The sequence below is a fragment of the Moschus berezovskii genome, chromosome 2, assembly GCF_049115385.1.
Source record: "Moschus berezovskii isolate FMDL1 chromosome 2, NW_MosBer_1.0, whole genome shotgun sequence".
NCBI classification, from domain to species: domain Eukaryota; kingdom Metazoa; phylum Chordata; class Mammalia; order Artiodactyla; family Moschidae; genus Moschus; species Moschus berezovskii.
The window spans coordinates 51,360,871-51,387,269 of record NC_142461.1 but is presented as its reverse complement, the minus strand read 5'-3'; the positions used below and the strand labels follow the sequence as shown (position 1 = coordinate 51,387,269).

Sequence of the window (26,399 nt, the reverse complement as noted above, 5' to 3'; positions counted from 1 at the left end):
GTTATATTCCAAAATATCAATCAGATGCATACTAATAGGAATTTTAAAATATATAACAAAAAGAGAAGGATTTACCCATCAACATATTTTGACTATGACGATTAAAACTGAGTACAAAAGTAACTTTTTTTAAGGTACAGTTAGACATTTCCAAGTAGAGTAGTACTTCGAAAATAAACAATTGAATAACTGTGATCATAAATCTATTTTATGACCTCAAATATTTTAAAAAACTAATGGGGGAATGTGTCTGTTGGTGAATTTTTTCATAAAATTAACTGAGACCTGTCTTACAGATGCTCATGTGATGCATCATGGAGGTGACAAAAAGAGAAATAGTTTTGTTTTTTAAGTTTATGGGTATTAATGTCTCAAACGTAGCAACTGTTTTTCCTGAGAAGAGCTAAATGTATCTAATAACAAGATAAAAATTCAGGGTTTTATGAATTCCATGTAGTCTATATAAACAATTATCTCATGTCAAAAGCCTAACTGTATGAGATAGAGGAATTTTAGCAAATTTTTCTTGTAAAGGAATGATCTATAATTTATCATATAGATAAGAAAACTTCTATTCCAGAAGGAACAGCACTGTAAAGTCTCCTTAGCAGCACAAATGGTAGACTGCCATTTGGACTTTCTATTTTAATCTCTTTTATGTATAGTTTTCTTAATATTAAACTAATAATTCCGAAAAAGTATACACAGTGCAGAAAAGCTTCAACATCTGATGTTCGAAATTACTGGCTGAACAACTATAAAAACAGCAACCATACACAAGAAACATTAAAGCATTAAACAGCCAAAATCACAGTATACTCAGAAGTGAATCTGGCAATATATTTTATTGCCAGCAGCAGGAGATACATACCTCATTTTTAGTTTAAACTTTTGGTTAAGTATTTTTCTACTTGCTTCCTCCTGGTTCCTTATTACAGAAATTTCCTATAAATGGATAATGAATTTTTCCTCTGTTTAATTATTAATAAGAATTATAAAGACTTGTCTCACACTAGTCAGAATGGCCATCATCAAAAAAGAAAAGGGAACTCCCCTTCACTGTTGGTAGCAATTAAATTTGTTCAGCCACTATAGAGAACAGTATGGAGGTTCCTTAAAAAAACTAAAAATAGAACTAACATATGATCCAGCAATCCCACTCCCGGGCACATATCCAGAGAAAAACATGGTTTGAAAAGGTACATACACATTCATATAACCAAGACATGGTAGCAACCTAAATGTCCACTGACAGATGAATGGATGAAAAAGATCTGGTACATATATACAATGGAATATTCAGTTCAGTTCAGTTCAGTCGCTCAGTCGTGTCCAACTCCTTGCGACCCCATGAATCACAGCATGCCAGGCCTCCCTGTCCATCACCAGCTCCCGGAGTTCACTCAAACTCATGTCCCTTGAGTCGGTGACGCCATCCAGCCATCTCATTCTCTGTCGTCCCCTTCTCCTCCCGCCCCCAATCTTTCCCAGTGCAAAAGCATCAATTCTTCGGCAATCAGCCTTCTTCACAGTCCAACTCACATCTATACATGACCACTGGAAAAACCATAGCCTTGACTAGATGGACCTTTGTTAGCAAAGTAATGTCTCTGCTTTTTAATATACTATCTAGGTTGGTCATAATTTTCCTTCCAAGGAGTAAGTGTCTTTTAATTTCATGGCTGCAATCAGCATCCACAGTGATTTTGGAGCCCAAAAATATAAAGTCTGACACTGTTTCCACTGTTTCCCCATCTATTTCCCATGAAGTGATGGGACCAGATGCCATGATCTTTGTTTTCTGAATGTTGAGCTTTAAGCCAACCTTTTCATTCTCCTCTTTCACTTCATCAAGAGGCTTTTTAGTTCCTCTTCACTTTCTGCCATAAGGGTGGTGTCATCTGCATATCTGAGGTTATTGATATTTCTCCTGGCAATCTTGATTCCAGCTTGTGCTTCTTCCAGCCCAGCGTTCTTCATGATGTACTCTACATATAAGTTAAATAAGCAGGGTGACAATATACAACCTTGATGTACTCCTTTTCCTATTTGGAACCAGTCTGTTGTTCCATGTCCAGTTCTAAGTGTTGCTTCCTAACCTGCATACAGGTTTCTCAAGAGGCAGGTCAGGTGGTCTGGTATTCCCATCTCTTTCAGAATGTTCCACAGTTTATTTTGATCCACACAGTCAAAGGCTTTGGCATAGTCAATGAAACAGAAATAGATGTTTTTCTGGGACTCTCTTTCTTTCTCCATGATCCAGCGGATGTTGGCGATTTGGTGCCTCTGCCTTTTCTAAAACCTGCTTGAACATCTGGAAGTTCACAGTTCACGTATTGCTGAAGCCTGGCTTGGAGAATTTTGAGCATGACTTTACTAGCGTGTGAGATGAGTGCAATTGTGCAGTAGTTTGAGCATTCTTTGGCATTGCCTTTCTTTGGGATTGGAATGAAGACTGACCTTTTCCAGTCCTGTGGCCACTGCTGAGTTTTCCAAATTTGCTGGCATATTGAGTGCAGCACTTTCACAGCATCATCTTTCAGGATTTGAAATAGCTCCACTGGAATTCCATCACCTCCACTAGCTTTGTTCACAGTGATGCTTTCTAAGGCCCACTTGGCTTCACATTCCAAGATGTCTGGCTCTAGGTCAGTGATCACGCCATCGTGATTATCTTGGTCATGAAGATCTTTTTGTACAGTTCTTCTGTGTATTCTTGCCACCTCTTCTTAATATCTTCTGCTTCTGTTAGGTCCATACCATTTCTGTCCTTTATCAAGCCCATCTTTGCATGAAATGTTCCCTTGGAAACTCTAATTTTCTTGAAGAGATCTCTTGTTTTTCCTAGTCTGTTGTTTTCCTTTATTTCTTTGCATTGATCGCTGAATAAGGCTTTCTTATCTCTCCTTGCTATTCTTTGGAACTCTGCATTAAAATTACTCAGCCATTAAAAAGAATGAAATAATGCCATTTGCTGCAACATGGGTGGACCTAGGGATTATCATACTAAGCGAAGTAAGTCAGACAAAGACAAATACCATATGATATCACTTACATGCAGAATCTAAAAAAAAAAGATAGAAATGAATGTATTTACAAAACAAACAGACTCACAGACTCTAAAAGCAAACATGGTTACCAAGGCAGAAAGGTGGTGGTGGTGGGGATAAATCGTGAATTTGGGATTGACATACACACTACTATACTTGAAATAGATAACCAATAGGGACGTATTGTATAGCACAGGGAACTCTACTCAATATTCTATAATAACCTAAATGGGAAAAGAATTTGAAAAAGAACAGATATATGTATACGTAAAAAAATAAATCAAGGCAAGAAAAAAAAAAAAAAAAGACTTGTCTCCTAAAGGAATAAACTATCAAAAAATCTTAAGTCCCTTTTTATACTATAGCAAATTAAAATCATTTAGCAAAGCATCCATAACTAATGAAAATTATTTTGGGAACAAACAAGCTGAAGTCACACTTTAAAGTCCTACTTCAAAGACCTACTTTAAAGACTAACTTTAGCCTTTTGAAACCAAAGCATCACAAGAAAAATAAATATTTATTATAATTACTGTGAATACTTAAAACCATTTAGAATATGTACTAGACATTATTTTAAGTACTTTATATTAACTCATTTAATTTTCACAATAATCTACAAGGTTATCTCCATTTCAGAGATACAGAAATGAAAGCAGAGAGAGGGAGACAAAGTCATGTGCCAGGACACTCACCAAGTGCATGTTTAAAACTACCAGATACGAATGCATTGTGTCCATTTAAGACACACAGGGCATGATTATCTGGGTTTTTCAGCATTAAACGGAGACAAAAACGATGATGTCGTACTTCTTGGGAATGCATGGTAACTTGATTGAAGATGTTCCAGAGCTGGGGTTTATTGACATTTTCCATTACCATTATTCTAAAATTGTAAAAAGAGAATGAGGGTAAAAAATAGTGTACAGAGAAAAAACTTCTTGATTTTTAAGACTGAAACCCTTCAGTGCTGTCCCATCAACACTGAAATTCACCACCCCCAATAAGGGGTATGTAGTGTTTCTTCATCTTGTTTCTGCTTTTCAACAAACTTTTAAACCAAAAAAACAGAATCAAGAGGTTTAAGTTTTATCTTTTCTCTCCCAGCCCACCCACAGCTGCAGTACAATGAACACTGAATAATAATGCACATCAGACACTGGACAACTCACAACTCTCACAATAACCTATGAGGTGGTAATATTATGATGAAATGCCTGTTTTACCATAAAAAATGGGAGACTGAGGCACAAAGGTAGGTTTAAGTAAACCTCTTATGGGAGTGTTTGCTCTTTTATACTGCTTCCAAGAACCACCAATGGACCAAATTAATCTGTAAGCAAGCGTTAGACAGCTTACTGAATCTTAAGCATGTAAAATTAAGTCAAAGTAAATATACATGCTCCATCAAAGAATCTAATTAAAATAAGTCATTGGAAAATCACCTGATATAGTTGTATGCCTTTCTGAAATTTTTGTCCAGAATTGCAGCAGAGAGACCAAAGTATTCTAGCTCTTTGCGTTTTGGCCTGTCTTCATAAAATGAGCAGTATTCCAATGAAGAATCAACAAGTAACTCAGCCTCCTGGAACCGGGATAGGTCACATAAGGAGTATATGGCCTTCAAAAGGAGGTTCCACCAGTCATCTTTTGTCAAGACACTCGTGAGTACGGCAAATATTGCTAAAATGAGACCAATGAAGATCAGTTAGGATACTATATTTCCACAAGTAGAAGTATCCAAAAGAAAATTAACATGATCTAGCCTAAAGTTAAATTAAGTTGAATAACCATGGCCCTATAGGACTGAATTCTTGCTAACATTCTTCTGACAATGACGAGAAGGAGGGACTGCTTCTTTTCACTCCTCAACATGACTCCCTCTGCTCTACCTAACAAACAATCTGCAGTCCCAGGTAATCCTCACTTCTGATTCATCCTCGGTAAAGTCCAGCTACATCATTTGTGTTTTTCAGTGCTAGCTTGGATATATGCACCTTCAGAGCAAAGCAAGGGTGCTTTCCATGACTGAGGTCAGATATGGGAGTGTGCACACACAAGGCACTCAAATGATTACTAAACAAAGGATTTCAAATTCATACTTAATCTTCTCTTCCTTAATTGTCTATAAAAAGCCTTCCTTTTACAGCCCATGAGAAATACCAAAAGCCATAAATTTTTTTTTTACCACCTTCAATTCAATAATTCTCTTTCTGAGAATCTATCATAAACAACTACTGAGAAATACAGATAAATCTATAGGCATAAAGATGATCACTATGGTATTAATTAGTTGGATGGCATCATCGACTCAATGGACAAGTTTGAGGAAACTCCAGGAGAAAGTAAATGACAGAGAGGCCTGACGTTCTGAAGTCCACGGGGTCACAGAGTCGGACACAACTGAGTGACTGAACAACTATGGTATTACTTAGAAAAGAAAGTTATCAAAAGCAACCATATAATAATTTTAAAAAAGGGAATGATTAAACAAATTATAAAACCACTATCCAATGGAATATGACACATTCCTTAAATATAACAGCTACAAAGAGACTAGAACATGAGAAAATATTGAGTGAAAAATTAGTACAAAGATGTACGTGTGTGCTCAATCATGTCTGGTTCTTTTGCAAACCCGATGGACTGTAGCCCACCAAGCTCCTCTGAAATTTTCCAGACAAGAATACTGGAATGGGTTGCCATTTCTTTCTCCAGGGGATGTTCCTGACCCAGGGATTGAACTCACATCTCCTGCACCTCCTGCACTGGCAGGCGGGTTCTTTACCACTGATCCACCTTGGAAGCCCCAGTTCAAAGATACATGTAACATCAAGTGCCTGAGATAATCCTACCATATTGCACTGGTATAATGTGATCCACATCATGATGAAACTATTAATAACAAAACAAAGACCTTATGAGCTTAAGAAAAACCAACAATGACCTTGAAATGAGGAAACAGTGAAAGGAAACAGGCAGGATCAGATAGAGAAAAATATAACTTGAGGAAACATAGTCCAAAATAACGTGGGCAGAGGCAGAAGCCACTGGGTTAAGCCCAGAATCAATGAACTCAAGAGACGGCAGGGCTCAAAGGCTAGATTACGAGCATCTGAGCCCACATTCCTATCCTCTGACTCTCTTCCCCCACAACACCTTAGTTATGTCCTTATATTGTGCTTAACAGAGATTCAGCTCATCTAGATTCTAAAACCTTGTCCGGTGCACACTGCCATGTCAGTAACAATGGTGGATATGATTAACAATGAAATAACTTTCTGCCAGACTGGTAACTCTAGTTTATAGCCTAGGTCTTTTCCAAAGTTCTCTTGAGTAATAATGTCACCCAAGATCCTTGATCCTTTTCCAGCTAAAAACAGATGGTTTTAAAGTTGCATATTTGAGGTTGGGCCAAAGCAACTTATTTGCAGAATTTCTATGACTGTCGCTACATTTGTCAAAAATAAATTTAACAGGGACAAATTCATTTATCAAAGAAGAGCTTAACATTTGCAGTTGAAGTAACCAGACAAATAAAGCAATCTGTATTATCATCTAATTATCACAAATTTCTTAAAATAGGGTATGGTTTATTCTTAAAAAGTCAAAATCAAAAGATTATTTTAGTTTTTTCACAGAAAGATCTAAGTAGACACCTGCTTTTTAATTTTCTTATACTGAAGTATTTACATATAACCTTTCTTTCTTTTTTAAAAACACCAAATGAGTATTTTCCTAGGGGATCTAGACTAGAAAATATAATTAAAAGTAAGATTACTGTCACGCACTAGTTCATGAGTTTTTTTTTCCCCAACTCAGCCAAGTTTTACACAATAAAGCAAATGAAAGTAATTACCTTTTGCATCACAATTTGCTGACTCCTGGTCATTGTTGTCTGATATTTTGTCTCTTGACACTTTAATAAGGTAGAGATGCCTCTCTCCAGATTTGGAACTGGATATCAAACAGACTTGAGCTCTATTCATTGCTACCTAAATTAAAGAGAATTGAAATTTTTCAGTCATGTGTGTGTATGCTAAGTTGCTTCAGTCGTGTCCAACTCTTTGCGACCCAATGGGCTGTAGCCCGCCAGGGTCCTCTGTCCATAGGGATTCTCAGGCAAGAATACTGGAGTGGGTTGCCATGCCCTTCTCCAGGGGATCTTCAATCCAGGGATCAAACCCATGTCTCCTGTGGTTCCTGCACTGCAGGTGGGTTCTCTACTGCTGAGCCACCGGGGAAGCATTTTTAGTCCATAATTTTTTAAAGAAAATCTATGGGAAACAAGTATCACAGATGTGTCTGAAAGCTTCTTTAGTAAGGGGAATAAAACACCAATTATTGTGTATATGAATACCTAAAAGAGAATGAATAGACTTATTTTTTCCTTAATAAAGGAGTCCAAGTCACACTACCCACCTTAGTAAGGAAAAAGAAAGCTATTCACATTATGTTTATCTCTCACACACACACAGACAGTTACCTACTCCCTGTAAAAAGCCAGACTCAGAAAGAATGTCATACCCAGAAAACATCTTTGCAAAGTAAACAATATTGGCACACAGTAGGGTCCACAGGGCCAATAATGGACACCATGATGGTTCTCATTTTTCTAAATATGTACTAGCAAAGATTTTATTTTATAATCTGTAGTCAAATTTATACTTTCATGTAGACTTTCAATTACATACCATTAATCTCTAGGTTGTCTGCCGTTTATCTTTCACTTTAAAAAGTTTAAGAGTAAAAGGGAGTTACAAAATAGTTATGATCTATGTTTAAACCAAATTCTAAACATTTAAAAAGTCAACAAGGCTAATACAAAGATAGATCACTACCTACCTTTAAAAGCATGGCTAACATGGTAAGCAAAGTATCCACATAACCATACATTTTGCCTTGTGAAAACAACAGAGTAGAACGTTGAAGCAGTAACTTCAGTTCCTAAGGAAATAAGCATAGGATAGTGTCACAAGATTCCTTTGTTTCAAGTTGTTTTGCTTGCATAGAAAATCTATGTCTTAGAAACAAAACCTTAAGAACATCTGCTTTGTGATCTCCCACAATAATTAAAACCCAACATTTTAAAAACTATAAATTATATTAATAATTACAATGTTAAGTTGTTGTAACTTAAGATTCAAAATCATTTTTCAAAAACACTGAATGTAATACACTAAAATTAAACTTGGATATAAGCTGGAGAGACACCCTTAAAGTCTCTAAAATATAAGAAAAGTTCTAAAACACAGTCCACCAAGAAAACCTTCCACATTGCAAGGCCCACCTGCTGCGCTGCGTTTGCATCTTGTGCTAATGTATCTGGATCATACATCGGTTCCAGGGCTTCCAGAGCTTTCTCAGGACGACCCAGCTGCTGCTGAAGGGTGGAAAGTGAAATTCTGGCATCCAAATGAAGGGGGGCCAGATCAACCACTTTGCTATAGCTTTCAGCAGCACGCTCCATATAGCCTAAGGCCTTTAAGCATTCTAAAATGATGTTAAAATAAAGACTTGTAAGAGGGCCAAAATTATTTCTCCATTTTAAAAGAAATGTTACAGCAATATAAAAATTATAACAAGAAAGAGATTAATGCATATTTCTGTATTTTAAAACAACTATCCCTTCCAATCTCTATGCTATAAGGATGTGATCAGTATATAAATACACAATTCGGTGTTCTGCTTTATTTACTTATATTATGTTTTCAACGTTTCCCCATGCCTTCACTGGCATTCTGACTGGTTACAATATTCAATTAAATTTATTATTTACTTAGCCATACTACTTGACATTTAGATTATTCCTCAATTTTTACTCTAATAAATAACCCCACAGTAAACATCTTCATGTATATAAGCCGGAGTTCACAAACTGGGAGACCTATTTAACCCACAGATATGCTTCGCTGGGCCACAGTACTGTTAAAAACAGTAAACTGCCTACATCTTTCAAAGTTAGGATTTTTTTTTATGAAATCCAAGTTACTGCCTTCTTTCGGAAAATCTGGGTTTGGCAACAGGTGAGTCCCTGCATTCCCACATGCTGCATCAGCCATGCCGAGAAACAGCGGCACCCTTTAGACGGGGCTCTCCAGTTCCCACCCTGCCTGGGCCTCTCACTTACCCACTTCACTCACTTCTGTTACCTGCCAGGCTCCTGAGTTTTGTGATCTCCAATATGAAATACCTCTCCTTACTTCACTCAATTATTTCCTCAGAATAAGTCCTCTGAGGTGAAGTTATTGGGCCCTATTCATCACCATTTGATGATGAATTCCCAGTGAGCATTTCTTCTTCCCACCCAAATAGCCACAGCACTTACAAACACAGGCCCTTTCACTGCTTTCCTTCTCATTGAACTGATCTCCTAAGATGGTATTTTGCGTCCTACTATTTTCTCAAATCTCAAATTTCTCAAATATCTCCTGACCACTATATTCAGGTTAAACTCTGGAAACAAAGGAACACTACTAAATATGGGTGAAATCACCGTGATGGAATTTCTCATAATTTTTCACTTCTCACTTTAAAAGATACTTCATTATTATGCTACAAGCATTAAATTAATCCTCTACTATTCCAAATTTCCTTATGATTTTTAGACAACACTGAGGTTTTACCTCCCATTCATCTAAAGCTACATATGTTCAACATAGAAAAAGCATTTATCAGTATCATGATCATAATTAAAGAGGATTTAAAAACATCTACTGCTAGAAACTCCAATACTTTGGCCACCTCATGCGAAGAGTTGACTCACTGGAAAAGACTCTGATGCTGGGAGGGATTGGGGGCAGGAGGAGAAGGGGACGACAGAGAATGAGATGGCTGGATGGCATCACTGACTCGATGGACATGAGTTTGAGTGAACTCCGGGAGTTGGTGATGGACAGGGAGGCCTGGCGTGCTGTGATTCATGGGGTCGCAAAGAGTCGGACACGACTGAGCGACTGAACTGAACTGGAGAGCTAATAACAAGAGCAGTTTCAAAACCACAGCCGTACAGAAGGCAATAAAAATTTTAAATCCCTGTTTATGTCTTTTAAAATTCAAAACCCACAAATAATGTAACTTTTTATGTAAACTTATCTACGTAAATGCTTACATCTGTCATTCCTGTTCAGTCATCGAAATAAAGAGCTATCTTAACCATTAAGTGTTCTGTTATTTCATATCTGTGATATGGTCCACTGGAGAAGGAAATGGCAAACCACTTCAGTCTTCGTGCCTTGAGAACCCCATGAACCGTATGAAAAGGCAAAAATATAGCACACTGAAAGAGGAACTCCCCAGGTCAGTAGCTGCCCAATATGCTACTGGAGATCAGTGGAGAAATAACTCCATAAAGAATGAAGAGACGGAGCCAAAGTAAAAACAACACCCAGTTGTGTATGTGACTGGTGAAGGAAGCAAGGTCTGATGCTGTAAAGAGCAATATTGCATAGGAACCTGGAATGTTAGGTTCATGAATCAAGGCAAATTGGAAGTGGTCAAACAGGAGATGGCAAGAGTGAACATAGACATTCTAGGAATCAGTGAACTAAACTGAACTGGAATGGGTGAATTTAACTCAGGTGATCATTCTATCTACTACTGTGGGCAGGAATCCCTTAGAAGAAATGGAGTAGCCAACATGGTCAACAAAAGAGTCAGAAATGCAGTACTTGGATGTAATCTCAAAAACGACAGAGTGATCTCTGTTCGTTTCCAAGGCAAAGCATTCAATATCACAGTAATCCAAGTCTATGCCCCAACCAGTAATGCTGAAGAAGGTGAAGTTAAACGGTTCTATTAAGACCTACAAGACCTTCTAGAACACCCAAAAAAGATGTCCTTCTCATTATAGGGGACTGGAATGCAAAAGTAGGAAGTCAAGAAACACCTGGAGTAACAGGCTAATTTGGCCTTGGAGCACAGAATGAAGCAGGGCAAAGGCTAATAGAGTTTTGCCAAGAGTACGCACTGGTCATAGCAAACACCCTCTTCCAACAACACAAGAGAAGACTCTACACATGGACATCACCAGATGGTTAACAACAAAATCAGACTGATTATATTCTTTGCAGCCAAAGATGGAGAAGCTCTACAGTCAGCAAAAACAAGACCAGGAGCTGACTGTGGCTCAGATCATGAACTCCTTATTGCAAAATTCTTAATTCAATTTCTTAAATTGAAGAAAGTAGGGAAAATAACAGACCATTCAGATATGACCTAAATCAAATCCCTTATGATTATACAGTGGCAGTGAGAAACAGATTTAAGGGACTAGATCTGATAGAATGCCTGATGAACTATGTTCGTGACATTGTACAGGAGACAGGGACGAAGACCATCCCTGTGGAAAAGAAATGCAAAAAAGCAAAATGGCTGTCTGAGGAGGCCTTACAAACAGCTGTGAAAAGAAGAGAAGCCAAAAGCAAAGGAGAAAAGGAAAGATATACCCATTTGAATGCAGAGTTCCAGTGAACAGCAAGGAAAGATAAGAATAGAATGGAAAAGACTAGAGATCTCTTCAAGAAAATTAGAGATACCAAGGGCAAAGATGGGCTCAATAAAGGACAGTAATGGTATGGAACTAACAGAAGCAAAAGATATTAAGAACAGGTGGCAAGAATACACAGAAGAACTAACAAAAAGATCTTCACGACCCAGATAATCACGATGGTGTGATCACTCACCTAGAGCCAGAAATCCTGGAATGTGAAGTCAAGTGGGCCTTAGGAAGCATCACTACAAACAAAACTAGTAGAGGTGATAAAATTCCAGTTGAGTTATTTCAAATCCTAAAAGATGATGTTGTGAAAGTGCTGCACTCAATATGCCAGCAATTTTGGAAAACTCAGCAGTGGCCACAGGACTGGAAAAGCACAGTTTTCATTCCAATGCCAAAGAAAGGCAATGCCAAAGAATGCTCAAACTACCACACAATTGCACTCATCTCAATGCTAGTAAAGAAATGCTCAAAATTCTCCAAGCCAGGTTTCAACAGTATGTGAACCATGAACTTCCAGATGTTGAAGGTGGATTTAGAAAATGCAGAAGAACCAGAGATCAAATTGCCAACATCTGTTGGATAATCGAAAAAGCAAGAGTTCCAGTAAAACATCTACTTCTGCTTTAGTGACTATACCAAAGCCTCTGACTGTGTTGATCACAACAAACTGTGGAAAATTCTGAAAGAAATGGGAATGAATACCAGACCACCTGACCTGCCTCTTGAGAAATCTGTATGCAGGTCAGGAAGCAATAGTTAGAACTGGACATGGAACAACAGACTGGTTCCAAATAGGAAAAGGAGTACGTCAAGGCTGTATATTGTCACCCTGCTTCTTTAACTTACATGCAGAGCACATCATTAGAAACGCTGGGCTGGAAGAAGCACAAGCTGGAATCAAGATTGCCGGGAAAATGTCAATAAGCTCAGATATGCAGATGATACCACCCTCATGGCAGAAAGTGAAGAGGAACTAAAAGGCCTCTTGATGAACGTGAAAGAGGAGAGTGAAAAAGTTGGCTTAAAGCTCAACATTCACAAAACTAAGATCATGGCATCTGGTCCCTTCACTTCATGGGAAATAGATAGGGAAACAGTGGCTGACTTTATTTTCTTGGTCTCCAAAATCACTACAGATGCTGATTGCAGCCATGAAATTAAAAGATACTAACTCCTTGGAAGGAAAGTTATGACCAACCTAGATAGCACATTAAAAAGCAGAGACATTACTTTGCCAACCAAGGTCCGTCTAGTCAAGGCTATGGTTTTTCCAGTAGTCACGTATGGATGTGAGAGTGGACTATAAAGAAAGCTGAGCACCAAAGAATTGATCTTTTGAATTGTGGTGTTGAAGAAGACCCTTGAGAGTCCTTGGACTGGAAGGAGATCCAACCAGTCCATTCTAAAGGAGATCAGTCCTGGGTGTTCACTGGAAGGACTGATGTTGAAGCTGAAACTCCCAATACTTTGGCCACCTGATGTGAAGAACTCACTCATTTGAAAATACCCTAATGCTTGGAAAGACTGAAGGCGGGGGAGAAGGGGACAACAGAGGATGAGATGGTTGGATGGCATCATTGACTGAATGGACATGAGTTTGAGTAAAGTGCAGGAGTTGGTCATGGACAGGGAGGCCTGGCGTGCTGCAGTCCATGGGGTCGCAAAGAGTCAGACATGACTGAGCATCTGAACTGATACTGATACTGATCTGTGATGTATCTCAAAATACCAATCAATGCTCCTCTATTTAGCGAGGACGTTCTGCTACTATATAGTGCTTCAAAATATTTTATATATTAAAACTTTGTCATTATACAATATTTGTAACAGACTATTCAAATTTTAAAGCATCTCTTATGTTGATTCAATAGGAAATCCTATTAGAATATTTTTGTCTTTCATACATTTCTGTAAGAGATTTAGTAGTTTTTCTCAAGCTTTTTTCCCCACTCTAAACAATTTATTTCAGATTACTCTGGATTTAGATGCAGTGAAATAAATTGACAGATAAAATCCAATCTTGACTGGGTTTGCCAAAAAACACTGAAAATACATTAACTTCTCCCTCAAAATAATATTAAATATAAATCCTTAAAAGCTCTTCAAAAATTAGATTGCACTCTAAGTCTGACAATCTGTTACTAAAAACCAGATTCTAACTTTAAAACAGATAAAAGACAGGTATTTACAGTATTTTTAACAGGGACATGTTAGTCCTTCTATTTCACTCAAGTACCATTAAGTGAATCATTCCTCCAATGCATTTGTGAGGGAAAAATCAGTTAGTGGTGAATCAAGACAATTAAAAATATTGACTTTCAAAAAACTGCCCTGAAACCAGAAATATTTTCACTAAGACATTAACATTTTATAATAACTATTACCATCTTGGGGAAGTAAGTTCTTACCTGCTTATGTGATTAAAACTTCCCCTTCCTACAAAAAAGAATTACCTGCATGCCGAAGCCAAACCACTGCAAGGTTGTATCTTTCAGAGCAGACCAGTGCACTAAGGAGGGGAAGTGCAGAATTATATTCACCAACATCCAGGAAAGCTTCAGCAACATCAAGATAGAGGTCTCCCATGTCTTCAGGATTCTGTTCCACCAGTGTTGTCAACAGAGGCTAGACCCCAAAGTAACAGTTTGAAGTCAAGCATTCATTACAAATAAACACATCTACTTGTATTTCTCTTTTTAACATATATACCAGTTATCTGAGGTCAATCTAAAAGGAGCAAGACTTAATAAAGACAGCCCTACATGATCATTTCTTACATCATTTCTGTGTCTCTATTATAAAGAATTCATACTGCCATCATTCACTCATTCAACACATTACTTCTGAAGATGTGTTACAAGGCAGGCATTGCAGGAGCTAAGACAACACTAATCTGCTGTGCTCTCCCTCAAGCAGGTCAAGCAAGCCCGTGTCTCAGGGCTTCTGTGTTTGCTGTTTCCCCAGAAAGCTGTTCCCTCCAGTACCTGCTTGGCCAACTTCTTCACTTCCTTCAAGGTCATTATTCAAATGTTACTTTCAGGGGAGGCTTTCCTTCACCAATTTAATAAACCTGCAACTCTTCCCACCCCCAATATTTCCTATTCTTCTCTGATTTTTCTCCAGAGAACTTATCACCAATTAGCATTCTATATTTTATGTATTTATTATCTAATCCCATTAAATCAAAAGATCCATGCTGCCGCTAAGTTGCTTCAGTCATGTCCGACTCTGTGCGACCTCATAGATGGCAGCTCACCAGGCTCCCCCGTCCCTGGGATTCTCCAGGCAAGAACACTGGAGTGGGTTGCCATTTCCTTCTCCAAAAGATCCATGAGGACAGGGATTTGAGTATTTTATTCAATAGTTTATCCTAAGGTCTACAAAGTAGATATCCAGTATTTTTTTTATTTAATAAAATATTTAGTCTGAAGTCAGCAAAAAAGAACTGTCAGAAACTGCCAACTGTCTAAAAGGTCCAATCTCACATTCTGATCTCTGGATTATTCTCAAGAGAAACAAATCATCATAAGCCCAGTTCCAAACACTTGGCTTTTAAAAGACATTCATACAGAAATAATATGATGCTTACTGTGACTTCCTGGTTATTAAAAAATGTGAAATCTAGGGTCAACTTATAATTTCCTGCTATCTAAAGAAAAACATTATAGATTTGATCTAAAGTATCTCAAGTGCAAATCTTAATGCTACTTACATTAAGTGGTTCAAGAATGTTGAGATGTACAAGGCAGACCATCAGCTTCACTGTGATATCTATTGGCACACCATCAGGTATAGCACAGATAACGTTGTCACCAGCTGTGCATTAGACAGACAAACAAAAACTTCCTAATAATCTTAGAAAGTGGAGCAAATGAAGCAAACTGTACCTTCTATGTAAGACCTCATTTACTTTACTCAAAGCAAATGATTCTACAGTCAGTTCTAAGTTTGGCCAACTCTGGTTCTAGGCTCTTAAATTTCCTTTGGTCTGTCTTTTAATTAGCAATTATCCTTCCTATTCTTTTCCTGATACTTTATCCACTTGGCAAAAATCTACATAAACTCCCACACCTTCTATCAAAACCACAAAAAACTAAAAAACAAAAGTAACAAATAAAGATATATGAACTTTCTCTTTTTATTCTTGAATCCAAGAGCCTCTGTTTAGTCTTCACTACAAGAGAGGCTGAGAAAGGGATGATGTAATATTGTGCTTAAGTTTAAAGCAGAATTTTAAGTGAATGCTTAAGTTTGAAACAGAATTTTTTCAGTCTTTAATAAATTTGAAATAAATTAGTAGAGAGCATTTTAAGCCCTTTTTAAAAAGTAAATTGCTTTAGTTTGAAAGGTTTCTGATAAGCTGCTCCATAATTCATTCTTTTTTCACATAACACTATCAAGGTCCTGTGTCAATGACAAATGCCAAGTTCAAACAGATGTACTGAGGGAAAAAAAAAGGACTAAAACCAAGTTTAAAAAAAAAATTACCTGTGAGTGAATACTCACAAGAAAAAGATATGGAAATCTTTGTTAGGAAAAAACACTTTTTGGGAAAACTTGCTATGAAAACTACTAATTTCAAAATACCACGTTATGAACAAAAGGATTATGCATTCTCTCCTATGCAGAGGAAACTACAACCTTTATTCTCTTCTGAAGTGCCTTCTTCTGTAGTTCTTTTTTCCAGCACAATTCCAGAGAAATCTGTAATTACCTAAAAGTATGGGGGGTGGGGCGGACAGAGCAGGAAATAATACATAGGTATATATGAAAAACTTTTTCACAATGCAAAGATTTGTATAGTTAATTCAAATAATCCTTAACAGATATAATAAACTATAAAAAGCAATAGTATGTCTCTTTAAAATAAGGAGTTAATGTGATACCTTAACATTTTTATATCATATTAACTAATGCTTCACTAAAAATACATAATTTCTCTATATCAAACCAATCTAATTTTCCCAAAAGATTAAGAAATGAACCATAACCATTAGTCTGCTACTGAGTCCTGCTATGCTGAAGTACAGGTGTACCTAGCATCTGTGATAACGGCAACAGCTTTTATCATATGGTAACTACATTTTATATTTCTTACAGGATTATTACAGAACTGAAGTGTGTCCATACAAACTTTAAGTGTATAGTTTAAAATAAATAATATACATAACTTAAATGAGGAATTGTCAATTTGTAAGAATTTCTAAAACAAGAAGAAGCGCATGTTCAAAACCTAACTCTCCGAAACACATAAATGTTCCTACCTCCAAAGCTCTGTCATATTGTTTATTAGAAATGTATAGTTCAGCTGCAATGTTAACATCTTCCATGGAGACTAGGCCCTGGTGTTTTGAGAGAGCTTCTTCAATTATGTTAATAGCTGAAGTAACATCATTGGCTTCATAATAACTCCTAAAATATTAATGGCAAAAATTGATCAGTGCTTATTAACTCAGATCATAAAACTCATTTTCCTACACAAGCCCTCTATTAACTATGAATCTCATTTTCTTAAAATCTGGGAGGAGAAAACTCTTCTTTAAAACCATAATCAGAGATGATCCAGAGAAAAATGTGTACTTTCGGTATAACCATGTCATAACATCAAGTATCGGAGAAGGCAATGGCAAGCCACTCCAGTACTATTGCCTAGAAAATCCCATGGATGGAGGAGCCTGGTAGGCTGCAGTCCGTGGGGTCGCTAAGGGTCGGACACGACTGAGCGACTTCACTTTCACTTTTCACTTTCCACTTTCACACATTGGAGAAGGAAATGGCAACCCACTCCAGTGTTCTTGCCTGGAGAATCCCAGGGACGGGGGAGCCTGGTGGGCTTCCGTCTATGGGGTCACACAGAGTCGGACACGACTGAAGTGACTTAGCAGCAGCAGCAGCAGCAACATCAAGTATCTCACTTTCCCAAAGCTACCTCGTATCATTCTAGCTCACTCCCTTTGTAACTCAATACCAATAACTTTTCTACCTCAATGGGGTCTACAAAACATTGATCCTTTTTACTGTGGCTGCGCCATTCCTGTCCTCACTTTTCTCCTTCTCTGTCATCCAATATTACAATTACTCCCTTGTGCATTTCAATTCTCCAGCACTTCTCTCCCTTTATCAAGATCATCTGATAAAACTCCAACTCTGATTAATCCAAATATGCCTTCCCCACCAGCTGCCCATCCTGCTAAACTCTAAATTAATGACTAATATTGGTAGCATGTGCCAACCTAAAGAAAAGTTTTCATCTTAAAAAGTCATTCTAGCACAGGCTCAAGATAAAATGACTGTAGATCTCAGGGCATAAATATTTCACTAGCACATTTGTAATAACTTAGTCTTACTGTATACGTACATAATTCATGAAAACCTGGGAATCTAGTCATCCTTCAGAACATGTTCCATTTTTAAACTTCTGCGCACATGAAAGATAACCAAATATACAATACAAATTTTTCTAAACAATCACACAGTTGACTTGGAAATAAAAAAGTACTGGGGGAAAAAAAACCTCTGTATTTAAGCACAATACAAAAATACAGGAAGCAAAACACTTTCCTGAACCTCAATAAAAAGTATATTCACTTCAAATATATCTTTTGATTTCAAAAACAAGATCATTAACAAGAACTTGTGTATATATTTCAACCCGAAACTTACTTTGCCATATCTCTAGTCAACTGCATAAATCGTTCTCCGTCAGACGGGGACAAAAGGTTTAAAATGCGCCTGTAACCATCCATTGCCATTTTGTGGTCTCCCATCTGTTCATAAAGGCTTGACCGCTCCCACAGGTAACGGACATTAGTAGGTTCATATTTAAGTGCTAAAAAGAAAATAAGGAATATAAATTACAGATTTATTATAAAAGGGGGCTCATGGTACCTGGGTGTGACCCATCTTTTCAGAAAGTCTATTAAACACTGTAAGCTAATTTGCCAACGGAACCAACTGGTTTATTCCAGACTAAATCTACCTTCACAGGAATGCTAAACTAGGCTTGACCAAATAGAAGCCTAAAATCTCCCTATTAACCTTCATTTGGTCACTGAAGTCTAATATTAACTCTCAAGAAACAGTTTGGAACCAACACTGATCTTGGCAGGAAAATGAAGGTCTTATCTTCAACCAATGGTTTTACTGTATTAGCTCAAAATATAAACAAAATTGCTGATAAATGTGAAAATACAGGGAGCCCAAATACTTACCTCTGGTATAACAGAATACAAGAAATAAATATATTTCAACTAATAGGCACCCCAGAAGAGCAAGTACATTGATAAGAAAATCTATTATATAACATTTTATCAAACAAAGCAAGAAAAACATTTTTATTACCTTTTGTGTAGCAAAAAATAGCCTGCTTAATATTGTCTTGTTCCAGGGACATTTCTGCCAATCTAACCCATTCTTCAGTGTCACTGGGATTTAAATGTGCAGCAATCAATTCAAACTGCAATGATTTCTCCATGTCACCTTGGTCTTCGTATATCATAGCAAGAGTGGAAAACGGCTCATAAGCCAAAGGAGCTATAATGAATAAAATAAAAAAACAAATTTCATTGGCTGAGGGAAGACACTTATGCTAATATCAATTTCATGTTTCAAACTATGGATCTTTTCTTTAATATTTATGCTTTTTAAAATAATTTTAATAGAATTATACAAACAGTATATTTGCTTTAGTGTATTTTCACATACTCTTAGGATTTAGAAACTATTTTTTTCTCTAAGCAAAGTGTAATTTCATGAAAACCCCTACTCTCTACCACGTCCCCCTCATGAAAGTCCCCTTTGATAAGGCTACACATGGCTCACTAATTCAGCAAGTTCATCCCAATGAACATCAGCCACATCACTGGGGTTAAATCAAGATCCAGCTTCCACACTGAGGAGTATGGGATTAATGGAGAAAAGATATCTAACTAGCACCTAAACCAGATTATCAAAGTGAAAGGTTAATCCACATTTCTGAAATAATGTTTCTGAATTAAGGTTCTAAGAACACAAGGGATTAAAATCAAAGGTAACTGTCCAAATAAACAATTATAAACTAATAAAGGAACAGATAATACTGAAAAGGACCCCAGCCTAAATGAAAGGAAATGCCAAAATATGGAAAAGATAAATTGAAAGTTCACTGTAGTAAACTGCTCAAGCCACTACGCAGGGCATCACCTGGCAACACACCAGGAAAACAAAATAATAAATGCAAGTGATTAGTCAAAAAGTGACTTCTAAAGATATCTTTCAATATGCCTAAGCTTTGCAGTTTAATGGAAAGATAACAAGTATATCTTGTCTTTTATCAAAAAGTAGATTAAAATAATCTAAGAGTGTCTGATTTGGAAAATGGTAGAAAAAGAATACTCCTTAAAAGTGGCTTTAAAATAATATGTTTGCCATATTTTAAAAAGACATATTATAAACATATAAAACTCCTAAAATGAAATGTTCAAAAACAAATTTTTTTTAAAGTCTGTTAAGAGTTCAATATATATTAATGATATTCCATTGAATCATACTCTGTGATTATCATTTTCTGGGCAATGATTCCTATTTAATGGGTAGTTATATCACTGTTATTACAATCACCTCCAAGCTCCTGAATATATTTTCCAAATAGCACAGTGAGGTACTCCTCCCTTTGTTTTAAAAGTTAGACTATTTAAATGCTATTGTCAATAATCCCCACATTAAACACCTTGTCTTATGATTTCCATGCACATCAATATCGCTTCTTCACGTTCTCCTCGAGCAAAGCGAATGTTGGCTTCACCCATGAGACCTCTCAGAGCTCTGGGAAGTTTACTCCGAGGTCTTTTCTCCTACAAAACAAAAATGACATTTAGACTCAAACAGAAAACAAACCTAACCCAACAAAACTTTCCTACAGTAGCAAGTTCAAACTAAAATAAAGTATTTAAACAAAGCAAAAATCAAACTGGTCAGGCATTACTAAATTAATAATTAGACCAAACGCAGAACTGGATGTTGCAAAATGGATTTATATGCCAGGAGATTTATGATGCAATCGACTGATCTACTCTAAATTTGGTTTAAAAAAAAATCAAGATACAATATAAACCTTTTAACAGCAAAATTATAGTAAATTTTGACATTTGTAATAATTAAGATTTAACATTTAAAAATCTCTAAAAATGAAACATAAGAAATCAGTAACAGTAGCAATCTCATAGTATTTCCTTTCTTACAGTTGAATTCTTTCAGTATAAATGTATACAGACTTTTTTTTTCAATTTCTATGTCACATTTTTACATTCTGTTTATAAATACCAAAATAAGAAACACTTTACTTTCATCATTTTCTTTGTTTCACGATTGAGAACCATCTCCAGTACAAACACGTCGCCAGCAGTGGGTTGCTCAGGCGTTTCTTCCTCCTCCTCTTCTTCTTCCTCTTCCTCCTCCTCATCTTCATTCTCTCCAAGCATGGAAGCAAAGACCTTGTGAACTGACTTACTGACTCCATCTGATGTTTCGCCTAAAGACAGGCATTGAGGTAGGAAACAAAAGCTTTAGCATACTCAGCACTTGAAAGAAAAACAAACGGTATTTTGTGGAATATAAATTTCTACCCCAGCATTCAGTTCAGTTCAGTTCAGTTGCTCAGTCATGTCCGACTTTCCGCAACCCCATGAATCACAGCATGCCAGGCCTCCCTGTCCATCACCAACTCCCGGAGTTCACTCAAACTCATGCCCACAGAGTCGGTGATGCCATCCAGCCATCTCACTCTCGGTCATCCCCTTCTCCTCCCGCCCCCAACCTTTCCCAGCATCAGAATCTTTTTCAGTGAGTCAACTCGTCACATGAGGTGGCCAAAGTATTGCAGTGTCAGCTTTAGCATCAGTCCTTCCAATGAATACCCAGGATCGATCTCCCTTAGAATGGACTGGTTGGATCTCCTTGCAGTACAAGGGACTCTCAAGAGTCTTCTCCAACACCACAGTTCAAAAGCATCAATTCTTTGGCGATCAGCTTTCTTCACAGTCCAACTCTCACATCCATACATGACCACGGGAAAAACCACAGCCTTGACTAGAGGGACCTTTGTTGGCAAAGTAATGTCTCTGCTTTTTATGAAAGTAAAAGACAAATGAACATTCCCCAAAACTATCCAAAGAAAGCTGTCACAAGGCCATGTATTTTACTCTGCAGGAACTGTTGACTCATCCTTTAGGCCTTATGCAGACATAAAGTCAAAATTAAGTGGGAAATCAGAAACACTCAGAATAACAGTTAAAAGCAGAGAGGAAAAAAAAATTAAGGAATTTCAGGACACAGACCTAAGAACTAACTAACCTAAGACCTAAGAACAAGTCTGGTGGTACATAACCAGGGCATATAGCACGGGGGTTTAAGGTGAGGCCTCTAGAGTCCATGCTGTCTGATTTCAAACTTTACCACTATCTATTGCCAGTTGTTTTACCTTGGGCAAATTACCAAAGCTCTCTGTACCTCAGTTTGCTCATTTGTAAAAGGGGTCAATAATGTCTGCCTTACAGGGTTACTCTGAGTCTTCAAATATATATACTGAGCAAAATGCCCAGCATACAGTAAGAGCTTAATAAATGCTATTATTATTAAAACAGCATTATTATTTCAAGAACAAAATAACATGACATATTTCCTCTGTATCTCAGGAGATCACTAAAGTAAAATGATTTCTTTAAGTTTATAATGATTATCTTGAATAATAAAGAAAAGTTTAGAAGCCAATTTGTTGTTAAAGCAGAGATGTGGCATATTTTAGAAAGGTTACAACAAAACAGTTAAAATAAATGTACATAAATGTATTTATTAAAAATCCTAAAGCTTATTCATTTATGTAAAATAACCTCAAACCCCAAAGATGCTAGACAAATAAGACAGTCAATATATGTAAGGAAGAAGAAAATGAAAAAACCCACATGTTTTGAGGAACAAATATTATAGTAATAATTACTATGACATCATAATGATCATCTTCAAGAATTCTAAACACCCAAAATAAATATAAAGAGAAAGTTGTAAAACAAATCAATAAAATTTATTACAGTAACACAAAAAAAGAGAAAAGTCATACAATCATCTTGATACAGAGAAGCTTTTTTGGCCATGCTGCATGGCTTGCAGGATCTTAGTTCCCCAGCCAGGGATGAAACTCAGGCCTTGGCAGTGAAAGCACTGAATTCGAACCACTTAACTGCCAGCTAATTCCCCCAGAGAAGCATTTGATAAAATCCGACACCTATTTCCAATAAAAATTTTTAGTCAACAGAAATGTAAGAGAATACCTTTAACTTGATAAAAAGTACCTACAGGAAAGGTTCCACAAACACAGTTAATGGCTAATTATCCAAAGATACTGGCAATGAGACAAGTATGCCTACTATCACCATTCCTTTCAAGATTTTACAGGAGATCCTGGTCAGTGTAATAAGGGAAGAGATAAAGATTAACAAAGAAATAAAACTGTCATTCACAGATTACATGATGATACACAGAATATCCAAAAGAATCTATGCACAAAAATGGTCAGAATTTATGAATTTAGCAAGGTTCCTGAAAACAAAGTCAGTATATGAAACATGTTCCTAGGAAACTGGGAGTTTAATATCTTAAAATGACTGTATTATTTGAGCTGAGGCTAGTATGCCTGACTATTCATGGTAAGCAGAAAGCACTGATTCGAGTAACCACCTTTTTTAGCCACCTCTTAGTATTTCACTCCACTTGCCTAGCAAAAAATCTATAATCCTAATTTTCTCTCCTCTTTGCCCTTTCTTCCCCACTTGGTCCAAGGAGGCAGACAAAACCTGTTCATTTTCTGTTCACCCGACTAGTGTTTTCTTTGTGTAAAGTCTTACTTGTTTAGAAGGAAGAGAATCAGCCTCCATTTCTACCCAGTAGGGCTAGAAAGTTTAGCTTAGTTCTCAGTTAGGCCTTATACGTGAAAATGTTTGTTGCTCAGTCGTGTCCAACTCTTTGTGACTCCATGGACTGTGGCCTGCCAGGCTCCTCTGTCCATGGAATTCTCCAGGCAAGAATACAGAAGTGGGTAGCCATTCCCTTCTCCAGGGCATCTTCCCGACCCAGGGACAGAACCAAGGTCTCCTGCACAGACTCCATTTCTACCCAGTAAGGCAAGAAAGTTTAATTTAGTTCTCAATTAGACCCTATGCCCAAAGTTAAATTCTAATTGATAGTTCCGCATCCTGATTACTTGATATGAATGACTGGATACCACAAACTATCATTAGTATTCTGATCAATCACCAAAAATTAATAATTTGCCTACTAATTCATCACTTAGGCTCTCATAAGTTTAACTGGTCTGGGTGCAGCAACCAAATTTAGTATCTGGTCATGCGGAGCTGAGGAGTGGATCCTGGAATGAGGTAACACACCAAGATACCTATGCTGTGTGTAAGGTCCCATGTGGACAGCCAACTGGCCTTCCACTCTGACATTTCTATCTTACCTCTCATAATTAAAGAAGCGATTTGGAAGCCCTTTGTATAGAATTATAATTCATTACAACTTGGGGGAGTATAGCCTAGAATAATTAGCAACCATGTGAGAGGGTCAATTTAAAAAACAATGACCCCAAAAGGCTCCCAAACACTGATGCAGATTTGAAACCCTTCTCCACAAACATAGCCCACTAAGCAGCACCATAATCAATAATTCAACAAATACATATTGAGCACCTATTATATACCAAGTACTATGTTCCTAAAAAGCCAGGTATCAACAACAGAATACCACAGCAATTAAACAAACAAAACACTTTCACTAAATTATTAGGTAACCTTAACATTTAATGCAGGCAGTAATCTTAACATACCTTCATTGGCATCTTTGCCCTGAGATTTGGTAGAGTTTATTCCTGATGATGATGGAACTTCAGAGTCATTTGGATTTTCTTCAACTGATGACTTTCCTTTTTCCTGAAGACTCTGGGATTGAAAATTAATTAATGACTCCAAAAACAAATGCACATTTAGTTCTTTCCAGCTGAGAACAGAACATCTGTCTCATTTTCTATTTCTATAAAACCTGAGCTCTGAACGCATACACAGTATGTGAAATCTAAATGTGAATATTGTCAAAGCATTTCATTGTACTTGGGTCTCATTCTTCAGTCTGAATCAGTCATTTGTAAAAAATAATTTTAAAAACCTTGATAATTTCATTAATCTACACCTTGCAGCCTTTTTTTTCTTTTTTCAGCCTTGCTTTTTAAATGAATAGAGATGGGGCACTATTGGTTGCATGATTTAGGAAACAATCAAACAGCTAACCTCAAAATGTGCAATTACTTTTATTTTCCCTCCGACTTCAAGTGAAGAGACATGAAAAAGTCATCTATTTCCTCATTTACCAGAGAAGTTTTTGTTATCAGACAAAAAAATCACTCTTTCTGTGGAGGATTACATCACACCATTGGGAGACTCCTAAAAGTGGGAGCTGAAAACACAGAGTCGGGAAATGGACACTGAGGCCTAAAGAAGAGAGGTGAGTTGCGCATTCAAAGTCAAAAAAATACAGCGGCAAAGCTAGGACTTGAACCAGATACAAACTGACTCCAAACTCTACTGCCCACAACCCACCTCCACCTTCAACCCATTTAATCTACCAGCGTTAAGCTACCCTCAAGTAAAAAAAAAAAATGTACTATTTGACAACAGTGAAAAGAGTGAGAAGTGGTTACCACCGAGACAAAAGCTTTCTGGTGACTGAAATGTCTTAAACAGGAGCTTAGCACAGAGATAATGTGAGAACCGGAGTTTCGGTAAAAAGGGAAAGAAACCGCTAGAGATACCCGGCCCGCCCCATAAGGGTAAATGGGGTTAGTGGGTCCTTCACATCTCTTAAGTGTATTAGGGTGAAAAGACAGTGAAAGCAACCAGGCCTATCATCTCCTCACTTTCTTCTCGCGGGTTTTTCTCTCTTCTCTTCTCCTTTCGAACTCCTCAAAGGAAATCTTCCCTTCCAGATAGTCGATGAGCTCCGGGCTGAACCCCGACATGCTTGCGGGGTTCTGCTACGCAGTTTCAGGAACCAGGACAGAGAAACGGATGAGCAGAGGCTCCCCGGCGCTAACCCCGCGCCGAGCCGCTAAAAAAAAAGGACGCGAAGTCCTTCCAAGAAACTGGCTCGGCCTGCGCCGCAGCCGCCGCGCTCACGTTCCGCAGGAGCTTCTCACCCAGGCTTCTTCCTGGAGGCGTGAATATGAGCGCGGAAGTAGGCGGGACCTGATCTCGGCCCTCCCAGCTTCCAGGACTCGGAGCTTGTTCAGTCGCTCAGTCGTGTCCAACTCTTTGTGACCCCATGGACTGCAGCACGCCAGGCTTCCCTGTCCTTCACTATCTCCTGAGTTTGCTCAAACTTATGTCCGTAGAGTCGCCGATACCATCCAACCATCTCATCCTCTGTCTCCCGCTTTCCCTCCTGCCCTCAATCTTTCCCAGCATCAGGGTCTGTTTTAATGAGTCGGCTCTTCTCATCAGGTGGCCAAAGTATCAGCTTCAGCATCAGTCCTTCCAATGAATACTCAGGACTGATTTCCTTTACGATTCACTGGTTTGATGATCTCGCAGTCCAAGAGACTCTCATTGTCTTCTCAAACACCACAGTTGAAAAGCATCAATTCTTCAGTGCTCAGCTTTCTTTTTAGTCCAACTCTCACATCCATACACGACTGCTGGAAAAACCATAGCTTTGACTATATGGACCTTTGTCAGCAAAGTGATGTCTTTGCTTTTTAATACGCTGTCTAGATTTGTCATAGCTTTTCTACCAAGAAGCAAGCGTCTTTTAATTGGTAGTAGAGCCAG

The 26,399-nt window shown here is 37.6% G+C and overlaps 1 protein-coding gene across 1 annotated transcript in view; it reads right to left on the bottom strand.

The window, feature by feature from the left end:
* GTF3C3 (general transcription factor IIIC subunit 3) overlaps window positions 1–25,695 on the bottom strand; it is a 31,096-nt gene extending 5,401 nt beyond the window's left edge. The window contains exons 1-15 of the mRNA XM_088828649.1: window positions 25,490–25,695; window positions 24,407–24,518; window positions 20,871–21,058; window positions 20,258–20,381; window positions 18,892–19,083; window positions 18,214–18,379; window positions 16,815–16,962; window positions 16,192–16,264; window positions 15,263–15,366; window positions 14,004–14,175; window positions 8,341–8,543; window positions 7,896–7,997; window positions 6,910–7,045; window positions 4,496–4,733; window positions 3,746–3,936 (exon numbers count right to left, since the gene is read on the bottom strand). Coding sequence (XP_088684775.1) covers window positions 3,746–3,936; window positions 4,496–4,733; window positions 6,910–7,045; window positions 7,896–7,997; window positions 8,341–8,543; window positions 14,004–14,175; window positions 15,263–15,366; window positions 16,192–16,264; window positions 16,815–16,962; window positions 18,214–18,379; window positions 18,892–19,083; window positions 20,258–20,381; window positions 20,871–21,058; window positions 24,407–24,518; window positions 25,490–25,591 — 2,251 coding nt within the window. The 5' untranslated portion in view covers window positions 25,592–25,695. The remainder of the gene's footprint in view (window positions 1–3,745; window positions 3,937–4,495; window positions 4,734–6,909; window positions 7,046–7,895; window positions 7,998–8,340; window positions 8,544–14,003; window positions 14,176–15,262; window positions 15,367–16,191; window positions 16,265–16,814; window positions 16,963–18,213; window positions 18,380–18,891; window positions 19,084–20,257; window positions 20,382–20,870; window positions 21,059–24,406; window positions 24,519–25,489) is intronic.
* Window positions 25,696–26,399: the final 704 nt, after the last annotated feature.